At 41.4% G+C, this 12995-nt stretch overlaps 1 protein-coding gene across 3 annotated transcripts in view; it reads left to right on the top strand.

Annotated features, from left to right (window-relative positions):
• Positions 1 to 12995, top strand: part of Tcf20 (transcription factor 20) — a 157802-nt gene that overhangs the window by 132206 nt on the left and 12601 nt on the right. For all 3 annotated transcript variants that reach the window (XM_036207908.1, XM_036207909.1, XM_036207907.1), the window contains exon 3: positions 10871 to 10964. In XM_036207908.1, coding sequence (XP_036063801.1) covers positions 10871 to 10964 — 94 coding nt within the window. The remainder of the gene's footprint in view (positions 1 to 10870; positions 10965 to 12995) is intronic.

The raw sequence follows: 12995 nt of genomic DNA, 5'->3' as shown, positions 1-12995 counted from the left end.
AATCACCTTTATTACTAAACTATGATTTGATTATTTTCTTGAGACAGTCCTTTTTTATATAAGATCTTTATTGACAGATAATTCACATAGTATACAATTTTCCTGTTTGCACAGTTTGATAGACTTTAATCCAGCATCCTCATAGACCCATGACACCATCACCACTTCCTGTTTTAGAACGTCGCTGTCTTCAATTTCTTTCCTTTTTTTTTTTAAAGGGAGGAGGTCTTAAATACAGGCTTACAGCACAATGGGAGAACCCCGGAGGGCAGAAGTTCGATTCTGATGTTTTACAATCTTGCATCTAAGCTGTTAACGCCCAATATGCAGGATACACAGACAAGGAACTTCCCTTAAGCATTCAGGAGGGTGGAATCTCACAGGGAATTAGCATAGGGAAGATATCAAGGTCAAGCGAGCAAGGCAACAGTTACCCAAAATGGGGGTGGAGTGGGGTGAGGGGTGGGCCCACGGGCAGGGCCCCCCCTTTTACTAAAAAATGAGCTTCTGACTTAGGTTGTGTGAGACGTCAACATGTCACCTTACCCGTCATGGAGACACCTGTCCAGGCCCCCCAGGCATCACCCGTGAGACAGAGTCTTAACCATAGCTATCACTGGGGTGGCCTCAAACTCAGAGGTAATCTGCCTGTGTCTGCCTCCTGAGTGATGGGATTTAAGGCTTCTACTACCATACCCAACACTTTATCTGTTTTTAGACTCCATATTTAAGGTAGAAAACAAGAACGGTATCTCAGTACATATACAAAAGGCACATATAGGAAATATTAGCTAAAGTAAATGAAATGCTTGTTTTGTAGAGTTTGTATCTTCCTACTTAAAGCTTGCCAACAAAGATTTAATTAGTTACTTTTTGGTTTTTTTGTTTTTCAAGACAGGGTAGTTTTGGTGCCTGTCCTGGATCTCACTCTGTAGACCAGGTTGGCCTCAAACTCATAGAGATCCAGAGATAGAGATCCACCTGGCTCTGCCTCCTGAGTGCTGGGATTAAAGGCGTGCGCCATCACCGCCCTGCCTAATTAGTTACTTTTTAAGATAGGGCTCACTCTGTAACATAGGCATATTTGGAACTCATTATGCATCCTAGGTTTGTTGTAGGACTTGTGGTGATCCTCCTGCCTCCCTCCACCTTCCAAGTACTAGATTGTAGATGTAAGCCCTCATGAGTGGCTGTAGATTTATTTTAGAAAGCAAGTTTTGGGTTATACCTTGGATGAAGCCTATTCTCTTACAATAATATTCTTATTATAGAGTCATAACTATGAAGCAACAGAAGATAGTAGGTTTAAATCAGAACACTTAAGGTGTTCTCCAACAGGAAGATAAACTCTTTCTAGCTTTGCCTTCATTTATCCAGAAAGACTCATTAGAGATTTAACTCATTCTGCATTCTTACTGAGATTTTACTTCCAAGTCCAAATTGCCCTGGTTGGTAATGGAATCTCTTTCTTAAGAAAGACGTGTCCGAGGCAGGCGGTGTGTGTGAGCTGCCTCTTCAGTGTTGTGCTGCACTAATGCCTGGAGGAGTGCCTTTCCACCAGGCTGGCTCACTTACACCACCAGGGCTCACCACTGTAGCAGGCTTTTCTTTTAGGCCACCAACCAGCTTCCAAACCATGACATGGAGACTTATTAGTTATGAATGCTCAGCCTTAATTTATACTCATTTCTTGCCAGCTCTTATAACTTAACCTGTTTTTCTTCTGCTGATTTTTGCCTTTGGACTTTTTACCTTTCTTCTGTATATCTTACTTTCACTGGCTGGCTGGTGACTCTGGCTTCTGGCCCCAGGCATGTCCCTCTCTTTCTCCCTCGTTCTCTTCTTTCTTCTTCCCCTTTTCTCATTCTTTTCTATTCTGTCTGCCAACCAGCCCCACTCATCCCTCTATTGCCTAGCTATTGGCTGGTCAGCTTTTTATTAGACCAATCAGGTGCCTTAGGCAGGCAAGGTGAAACACACGCAACACCTCTTTACATAATTAAACAAATGCAGCACAAACAAATGTAATATATCCTTACATCTTAAAGTAATATTCTGCAGCGTAAACAAATGTAACACATCTTTACATAGTTAAAATACTATTCCACAACACACCACAGTACATCCCATAGGTTTGTGACCTTTGATCTGAGGTCAGCCTCTTGTGTGCATGTCCTCCTCCAATACCAGAACTCTCTCCCTATCCCAGACCCAGCAGCTGTCCTTGTTAGTCCCTGTTCCTACACTTTTTTTTTTCTTTGAAAGATGATATAGTTAGATTAAAACTGGTATGCAAATGTGGTGTTCTCTGCTAATCATCGTGGGAAGCAGATGACTTTGAGAAGGCAGGAAAGTAAGTTGGTAGATTCCTGGTTGTGTGTAGTGCATCTGTTCCTTTGGTCCCTGTAGCATCAGGGTCTCCAGCAGCTACAGATGATGCATGATTAGTTTAATATTAGTAAGTAATGCTGCATGACAAGAGTGAGGCCAGATTGAAGACGTGTCACCAGGAGCAGTGGCAGGGCACTGGTGCCAGCAGCAGGTCTGTTTATTACTCAACACTCAGGTACTGTCTGCAGAGCCCGACAGATGTACGGACCTGGGGTTGCCCAAATTGAGATCAGTAAGCCCTTCTTAGGTAGTTTTCAGTGTTTTTGGACTCCTGTTAACTGTTTCATTTATTATGTGTCCATGTGTATTTCTGTCTCCGTTTAAAAATCTTCAAAAGCAAAAGCTTCAAGAAGCGTAAAAAAAAAAAAATCTTAATATGGATTGGTCAGCCGTAGAACACTGGGAGAGAAAGGCCAGTGAAAGTAAACAGTAGCTAGGAGTGCAAATGGAGCTGGCAGGAGCTGGCTCCTCCCCTTAGAAAGGTGAGATGCTGCACAGGAATGACAAGCCCCCCTGGTCTAAGTGGAAAAAGAAGTCAATAATCAATGACTTTGTTTATCTTAATTTAATACACTATTATTAGATGGATATATACTGTACCTGGTTTTGACATCAGTGAGTGTCAATAAAACCTACCTGTACAAAGATATATCTTTGTAAATCAAAACAATTACCTGCCTCTGTAGCTTGTGAGATTCTTTTACAGTGATTTTTACACAACTTTACAAGGAAGGTAAAGCAAATTCCCCATTTTACAAAAGTAAGGTTGATCACGGCTTGTGGCCTTTGTTCACTAGGCCTTTGCTGATTTGGGCCTTGATAATAGTCACATTAGACCAACCATATTTATTCTAAAATGGCAGTCAAACCTGGAAACTTGTCTTAAATTCAAAAGTAGCCTTTACCAGTGAATGCTACTGATATGACTAGTAGCTGATTTCTTGTACTCACAACTTAATTAGGTGTGCATTTAATGAATTCAGGTTCTGAAATTGATACCTGTAAAACAGCTGTGAGACGTGAGTGTAACTAGTACATCTGTGCACCTCTTGGACTAAATAAATGGTCCTGGAAATAACTCTGGCTTCCTTTGCCCTCTGAATTGGCTTTGATATACCAACTTAGGGTATGATTCTAGGGCTGGCAAGAGTGCCATCCTCCAAGACTCGGTGAGCATGACAAAACACAGTGTGCTCCCAGATGAGAACTTTGATGTAGAAACCTAAGGAGAGTGCCTTGTGTCTTGCTTCAAGGAAGCAAAGAATAAAACATAAATTGTCCTGGCCAACACTTTGAAGCCCTCTGAAAGGAAAATTGATTAGATGAAGAGTTGGATCAAAGGAAGATGCTCCTATGACCATAATGGGTAGTGTAACGCTTTGCGTGGAGACCATGTTGCAGTCATTTAGCAGGAGTGCATAATGAGATCAACAGATACCTGCCCTAGATATAGGAGGTATAATTAAAAAAGAATAAACTTTAAATTTTTTATTTTTTTTAAAGATTTATTTATTTATTATGTATACAGAAGAGGGCACCAGATCTCATTACAGATGGTTGTGAGTCACCATGTGGGTGCTGGGAATTGAACGCAGGACCTCTGGAAGAGCAGTCGGTGCTCTTAACCTCTGAGCCATCTCTCCAGCTGGAGAATGTAGTTAGAGTTTTCCTGCCTGGCCCACAGTCAGGACCAATCTTTCTCACCCACCAGGCCCATAGACACTCAGACCCAACCAAGAAAGCACACAGAGACTTATATTGTTTACAAACTGTATGGCTGTGGTAGGCTTCTTGTTATCTACTTCTTCTGTTTTAAATTAACCCATTTCTGTTAATCTATACTTTGCCTTGTGGCTTACCAGTACCTTACATCTTCCTTGTCATGGCGGCAGCTGGCAATGTCTCTCTGCCCCAGCCTTTACCTCCCAGAATTCTCTTCTCTCTTGTCCCGCCTATACTTCCTGCCTGGCCACTGGCCAAACAGCATTTTATTTATACAGAGCGATATCCACAGCAGAATAAACTCTTTTTTTTGAGCTGAGGATCGAACCCCGGGCCTTGCGCTTGCCTAACAAGCGCTCTACCACTGAGCTAAATCCCCAACCCAACTTCTTATTGGTAGCCAAAATAAGTACTTTTCCCACATTTTCCCAAGCTTTGGCTTTTTAACTAATAAGAGTCAACTTCATTAGTTTGCTCCAAGTCTAATGTGTCAGACCTTACATTCCTTCCATCTGCCTGTATTTTCAGTGTCCAAGAGATGCTAGACTTCTCGTTTAGAGGATGGATAAACATAACTGAGTAAATACCATAAGTATGAACAAAAGAATGCAGTAGTGGCTGGAAGGACACAGTGGGACAGAGAGCAATCTGCAGGGTTTGCACAGAATTGATCGGCATTGATGCACTAATAATGCTCTGACCCAATTGCTTCAACTCTCTAGGCTGCTCAAAGATGTTCATTAAGCAGCATGATTATTCAGGTCTCTGTTATATCTCAGAGGAAAGTGCTGTTCTGGGAATGAAGAATCATGCAGTATCTTCCTTTGCAGCCTCCCTTAGAGGAGGATCCTAGTTGATTCAACCCCTGTAGTTTGCCATTCAGGTCACCAGACCCTTCCTCTAGATAGTGACAAGCACTTGTGAAAGACCAGGTCTATTTAAATCTGCCCAGAAATTAAGACATTTTGTAATTTATTTACAAGTTATAGTGTCCAGAAATACAAAGGTTTTATGTTTGTTTGTTTTTTGTCAGTTGCTTGAAAATAATTTTTACTTTTTCTATTAAAAGAAAAATTCCCTTTTTTCATCAGTTTAAGCTGCTGTCTGGAAAAAAAAAAAGCTTCTAGTTTGGTTGTGGTGGCAACATACCTGTAATCCTAGTACTCGGAAGAGTACAGATGGACCTTTATGAGTTTTGAGACCAGCCTGGCCTGCATAGCAAATTCCAGGCCAGTCAAAGCTACAAAGTAATGTAGATGGAATTCTGAACAGTCTTAGTAAATAAGAAACACAGAGCCAAATGCAAAGTTAAAAGCCCAGAGATCATAGAGCAGTAGCCAAGAGCTGAGACCACCTTTTTACCACCTGCTGCCGTTGCTGCCCTTCCCCTGAGAAAGAGACCTACTTCCTGTATGTCTGTATTTTTATTGACTTTCTTTTCTGCCTTCTCATTGGTTCTAAACCAAACCACATGACCTCCTCATCACTGCCTGTCTATGCAGACCTCCAGATCTCTATGGTTGGTATTGAGATTAAAGGCATGTGTCTCCATGCTGACTATGTCCTTGAACACACAGATTCTGCCTGCCATGTGATCAGATTAAGGGCGTGTGCTACCACTGCCAGACTTCTGCTAAATGGCTGGCTATTAGCTCTGACCCCCCCCCCCAGGCAACTTTATTTATTAATATACAAATAAAATCACATTTCAGCACAAATAAAATATCACCATAAAGTAAGACCCTGGTCTCAAAAAAAAAAAAAAAAAAAAAAAAAGGACCGGGTGATGGTGGCACACACCTTTAATCTCAGCACTTTAGAGGCAGAGGCCAGTAGATCTCTGTAAGTCTGAGGTCAACCTGGGCTACAGAGTAAGTTTTAGGATAGCCAGGGATACACAGAGAAACCCTGTCTCAATAAAAAGAAAGAACAGAAATTCAAACCTAGCCTGAGCTACATGAAACGCTGTCCTAAGAACAAACAAAACAAAACCCAGAAAAGAAAAAATGTGTCAAGATTTAAAATCCCACTGAAGTCCCCACTGAGCCTGTGTTGTTTGGGTCCTGACACTGTGTACTCACTTCCCCTAAGTCAAGGACATTTGCTATGCAGGGGCTTTAAGTAATTTCAGGATGGGAGAATGAAAGTCAATTTTTCCTTCAGGTAAAACATAAAGAATAGCCAGGTGGTGGCGGTGGTGGCGCACACCTTTAATCCCAGCACTGGGGAGGCAGAGGCAGGTGGATCTCTGTGAGTTCGAGGCCAGTCTGGTCTACAGAGCTAGTCCAGGACAGGCTCCAAAGCTACAGAGAAACCCTGTCTCAAAAAATGGAAAAAAAAAAAAAAAAAAGAATAAAAATCTAATTGGAAATTATACTGACCAAAGAATAGGTTTGGGTATAGAATGGACAAATGGAGATTTTTATAGCAATAGGTATGTATACACACACACACACACACACACACACACACACACACACACACACATATATGTATGTATATATGTATATTTTGACAGTTGGCACATGGGAGTACTTTTATTTATTTATTTTCTGATTTTTATATTTGTTTGGAGTTTCTCTTTTGTTTGATTGTTTTGCTTTGCTATGTAGACCAGGCTGTCCTGGAACACAGTGCCCCACCATGCTGCCTCAGGAGTGCTGGGACTAGAGGCATCAGGTGGGAGGTAAAATGTGGAATGGTTGAGTGGATGAAGTGAACTAAGAGGAGCATGGCAGGGTGAGGAGTATTGAACTTGGGGTTGGTAGGAAAAAAGCTACAGTTACAAGTTCATTGCTCCCTGACTATACGATCTTAGCAGTCCCCTTTGCTTTTGCTTTTTCCGCTTCTTCAACTAGGGGGAAAAACAAACACCACAAACAGACCCAGTGTGCTGTCTTTGGGGACCTTGTGATGACAAAACCGGCTTTATGAAAAGGAGTGAAATTGTAGTTTTTCCCACGAGGGAGGAATTTGTTACATTAGAGAATGTAACAGAAAAATGAGCAGTCACTTCTGTGACTGTGAGCGACTAAGGAATTCTTGTGTATTTGCCATGACACACCACATACCTGTTAAGAGTTCTGCAGGTTACAAGCCCAGTTCAAGTTCCACTCTGGATATCAGTTGTTTTCTGTGTTCTCCTTTTCTGGAAGCTTAGGGAAGATTTTGTTTGCCTTTTTTGAGCTGTAACCACCTACATTCTTTGGCTTGTGCCCTTTCTTCCATCTTCAAAGTCAGCAGTAGTGCATATGACCCTGCTCCCTTTTCCACATCTCCTGAAGCCTGCAGCTCTGCCCCACTCAGAGAGAGGATCTTTGTTTTTAAATCAATATGTATGTTGAAAGTAGATCCATCCCCAGATAATTAACACATCTTCCCATCTTGAGAATTACCACCTCTGCAAAGTATTAAAGGTCTCTGATTCTAGGGATTCAGATGAACATCATTGGAAGCCTCAATTCTGCCTTCATACCATAATCTTTAGATTGCTATATAGGCAACAGAAGTCTAGTTAACACTAAATAGCTCTCAGGAAACATGGATTCTATTCAGTCATTGTATCTCCGTGGGTCTATGTTACAGTTTAAGGAGTTGATTAATGGTTCTGACTCTGCATTATATACCACAACCGCTTAGAGGGCTTTTTGGAACATGGGTTGAGAATTTGTCCTTTCAGTTCCTCCTGGTGCTGCTGGTCTCAAGACCACACTTTTGAGGGCCACTGAACCAAACCATTTATAAGGTGCTTTCTCTGAGGTCCTAATAACCTCTGTAGGGTATCTCTTCTTTGGGTATGATGTAGTCAGTTTACTGTGCTTTTTAAATGTAATCTATATGAGTGTCTTGTCTATATGTTTATATGTGCACCATGTTAGTGCCTGTGCCCCAGAAAGTCAGAAGAAGGTATTGCATCCCCTGGAACTCTGGATGTGGTGTTAGAGATGGTTTTGAGCCACCATGTGGGTGCTGGGAACCAAATTCAGAGGTTCTGGAAGAATAACAAGTGCTCTTGAACGCTGATCCATCTTCTCCAGCTCCATGTCATGCTTTTAGCTGAAAGAAGAAAGTATTATTTTACTGATGCAAAATGTTTACCATGTCTCAGGATGGTTAAGTGATGAGTTCTCTGTCTTCATGAAAAAGACAAGGCATGTATGTAGTCTGAGCTGTTTCGAAGCAGATTGTTTGTTTCGAAGAGGCCTTGCAAGGGACAGAGCAGCTGGTGTTGAAGGAGGAAGGGAATAGGCATCCATGTCCCAGCCCCTTGTCTTCTCTGTCCTCATCTGTAAACGAGTGGTGACAAGGCCACTCTGGGTGATTGGTCAATTTTTGGTCTGTAGGACATGTAATGTATCTGGCCTGTAGTCATCTTGGGTGACATGACAGTAATTCTGATCCAGCCACTATTCTAAGTCTGGATTAGTGCATAACACTCAATGTTTCTGTGAGGTTGAGCACTGTTAGTACTCTCCTTGAAGATGGACTGAACAAAGGTTAGGAAATTGGCTGGTAAGACATAGTGAGGCAGTGGAAGAGTCACTTACAAAGTAGTTATTTAGCTTGTAGAGTCTGTGTACCTAACCTTTCCTTGCCCAGCTCCAGATAATAGTCTCTTTCTGTATCAATTAGGATATGTTGACTATAAGTTGTCAAATTAATTGAAAAAAAGCAAAGAGTGTGTCTTTGTTGTCCTATCACAAATCTGGAGATGGATGGTCCTTGGGTTGGTTGGGTTAGTGCTCAGCATTGTGACAGAGTTCAAGTCTCTCATTTTTCCTCTCTGTTTTCCTTGCAGATGGTTTTTGTCAGGATTCTCTTCTTGTGGTGGTTAAGTAACTGTCACAGATCCTGTTGCCCTGTGCTCAAGAGAGGCTGAGCACGGTGGTCTGGTTTTCTCGTTGGTTGGTTGGTTGGTTGCTTGGTTGGTTGGTTTTGTTTTGAGGTAAAGTACCAGAGGGGCAGGTCTCACTGTGTACCCCTATTTGTTCTGGAACTCACTGTGCAGACCAGGCTGGCCTGAAATTCTGCCTAATTCTGCCTCCACAATGCCTTTGTTTTCCAACTTGTCCATATTTAAGGGTAAAACTTTTGCAGAAGTGCATTTGCTTGCAAACTTTCAAAAGTACTTGATAAACCCATTCATCAATGGCTACCATGAACTGAGATTCATCCTCTAAGATGAGAGGGCCTGAAACTCTGGGTGAATGAGTGCTTAGGTACCTTGAATAAAAAGGTAGATGGCAGGAACAGCTGACAGTTTTCCACTGACAGATTGGCCATCCTCTGTTTCTTTGGTTTGGTGATGAGGCCTTTTATCCTGAAGGAAGCATAGACAGTAGATAACCTGGAGATTTTGCAATTGCTCTTAACTGCCCTTGGTTTATTCTAGGCTAAATGATCTTTGCTTTCTTCTCCTAGGTGTAAGGATACATAATTAATATTTACTGATTATGGCACCTAAAAGGAGCTTGGTCTTCTGACAGGGAGGCATAAGGTTCTGCACCATTTGTCTCCGGGAGACTTTCTTAGCTCTGACTAAGACTAGGTCCTGCCCTCTGGTACTTTACCTATCCAGCCTGTATAGTGAGCACATGCAGGTCCTACCAGGTGAATGCATTGTCAATGTTCATAGCTCTCCCATCCTGAGACATGGTAAACATTTAGACTCCACAGCTGCCAGTGTTTTGGGAGCTTAGCCAGTTCAGATGTGAGAGTTTAAGGAGCGTACATATTTTATTTTTCATAGTATCAGGAATAAGTGTCTGTGTCTTCTGGTTAGCTTTCCTGGGTGGTTCGTAGTCACACCCAGGAAGGATAACTGATCTGCATATTTTCCTCACTAGGGCCACATGTGGTTGCATTTTGGTACTGTTAATAGGATTGACAGGATGAGTACTCACAGCAGCCACGTCAAAGTGACAATAGAGATGTGCCCTGCTTTAAGAAAATCTGACCATATAAGGAGGAGCATTGCAATTAGAGAACAGTTTCTCACTTAGCCAGAAATTCATGGCAGGTTTCCTAGTACATTTAAAATAGGATTCATGTATAAAAATACCATTTACATACAGGAACCCATATTTTCTGGAAAGAAAAATATACTTGTATTGGGCATTTGGGATAAGTAGATCAAAAATAAAAATAAAATCTTACAAATATAAGAACTAGAAACCAAATTCTACTTTTAATTGTAAAAGGTTCTTCTCTCTCTCTCTGTCTCTCTCTCTGTCTCTCTCTCTGTCTCTGTCTCTCTCTCTGTCTCTGTCTCTCTCTCTCTCTCTCTCTCTCTCTCTCTCTCCCCCCCCCCTCTCTCTCTCTCTGTATACCTTAACTCTTCACATACACAAGATTTCTGTGGCATAAATAGAAGCAGGATCTACAGACAGTGCATACTAGTAAAGAGGAATTTACCAGTAGAGCATGGGAGAAGAAGATAAAACAGGGAGGTCTGGGTGCTTACACCACTGGTAATGTCTACTGGTATATGTCTACCACATATAATATAGTGTCGCTTACTTGCCTGGTGTGTTCTTTTTGATTTGAAGTCATTCATGAGGTCTATCTGGCCTTAAAACAATCTTCTGGATCTCTTCCATGGTGTGGTCAGTGAGTGGTGGTTGAGAGATTGACCAGCCTATCCTACCATCACAGATTTCTCCACAAAGAGCCATGCTGCGGTCTAACAGATGAGGTAGAGAAGCCTGTAAGAGAGGGGCAGATCTGGAGTTACTGATATGTCCATTTCTTCCTTCAGAAATGCTCCCACTGCCAGGAGGCCGGCGCTACCTTGGGCTGCTACAACAAAGGCTGCTCCTTCCGGTATCATTACCCGTGTGCCATTGATGCAGGTAGGTTGGGACCACGTACCTTTTGATCTCTAAGATTCATCTCTGTTGCTGCATGTATCGGTACTTCCTTCATTGCACTGCCAAACTGTGTATTGTAAGGGTGTGCTGTGTTGGATTTACCTTTCCTCAGTTGATGGACATGGAGTATCTACTTTTCCACTTGTGTATCCTGCTACCACAGAACAGTCACGATCTTTGTATGGTCATAGGATTTCAATTCACTTTGCATGTTAACCCCATGTTTAACCTTTGGAGGAACTGCCACATGGTTTTCCAAAGTATATACACATTTTTCATCCCCACCAGTAATGTATTAGGGTTCCAATTTCCCAATGTCCTTACCAACCATACTTAGATATCTTTATTATCACTTAGATATCCCATTGGGCGTGAAATGCTAGGTTGCTGTAGTTTAATTTTGTACTTCTCTAGTAATGTTAAAGCATTGATTGTACTTATTGGCCATTTGTACAGCTTCTTTGCCCATTGTTAAATTATTTTACTTATTTTGTCTTTTTATTGTGGAGTATTAAGAATTCTAAGCCCCCTTACCAGGTACATGGATTGCAAATACTGTCTTCCCTTCTTTAAGCTTTCACTTTTCTGAAGGTGTCTTCCTTCCTTCCTTCCTTCCTTCCTTCCTTCCTTCCTTCCTTCCTTCCTTCCTTCCTTTCTTTCTCGCTCTCTCTTTTCTCTCTCTCTCTCTCTTTTTTCTTTCTTTCGTTTTATGTAGCCCAATTAGCTTCAAACTTGCTTATATAGTCAAGGTTGGCCTTGAACTTATGATCTCCTGCCTCTACTTCCTTCGTGCTGAGATTACAGGTATACATCACTATGCCTAATGCACATAATACTGAGGATGGAACCCAGGACATGCATGCTAGACAAGCATTCTGCCAACTGAGATAGATCCCCAGTAAAAGTTTGCTCTTGGTGAGGGCTAATTTTTCTTATTTTTTTCTTTGGTATCATGTTAAAGTAATAAACACCTAATCCAAAGCGGGTTTTTGGTTTTTGTTTTTTTTTTTTTTTTCTAAGAGTTTTAAAGTTTTAGATCTTTATTTTAGTCTTTGACTATTTTGTGGAGTAGCAGTTCAGATCTGTTCTTTTGTGAGTGGTTATCCAGTTGCCCTGTCTCCATTTACAGAAATAACCATTTTCTGTCATTGAATGATAGGATTCTGGCACTTTGTTGAAAGTCAGTTGACCACTATGCATGGACTTACTTCTTGCCTCTATCCAATATTCCACCATCATAAGGAGATCTGCAGTAGGTTTTGAAATAGGGAATGGTGGAATGCTTACTTTAGCATGTACAAGGCCCTGAGTTCAGTCTCCAAGTATGCCCCCTCCCCCTCTAAAAAAATAGGAACAGGAAAATTTGTGCCTTTTTCACCCCAAGATTGTTTTCACTATTCTGGATCCCTCTTCGTTCCATATGAAATTCATGATCAACTTACACATTTCTGTGAAAAGAAAACTATTAGAATTTTGATAAGGATTTCACTGAATCTGTAAGTGAATTGGAAAGCACTGTTACCTTAAGTTATAGAAAAGTAGATGGAACTGGAAAATGTATTGAGCAAAGTAACCCAGATTTAGACAAATACTACACATTTCTCATTCAGATCTCAGATTCTGAATATATATATAGTGTGTGGATGGGTAGATAGAGTGTGTGTGTGTGTGTGTGTGTGTGTGTGTGTGTGTGTGTGTGTATGTGGCTATGAATGTAGGTCACAAAATTAAAAGGGAGACTGAATGGAGAAGTGGTTTTAGCAGGGAGGGAAAAGAATTACAGAATACATGTTACATGAAAGTAGAGTACTGGTTACTGAGGGAGAAATAAGACAGATGGGAGTGGAGGAATAGGGGGGCCTAAAAATAATGGTGGGGGCTAGAGAAGTGACTCAGGTTTAGAGCCCAGGTTCAATTCCTAGCATCCACATGTCAGCTCAAAACTGTCTGTAATTCCAGTTCCACAGGATCCGACACCCTCACACAGATATGTATGCAGGCAAAACACCAATG

Source organism: Onychomys torridus, chromosome 16 (assembly GCF_903995425.1).
Source record: "Onychomys torridus chromosome 16, mOncTor1.1, whole genome shotgun sequence".
NCBI classification, from domain to species: Eukaryota; Metazoa; Chordata; class Mammalia; order Rodentia; family Cricetidae; genus Onychomys; species Onychomys torridus.
This window is presented reverse-complemented; position numbering and strand designations above follow the sequence as displayed.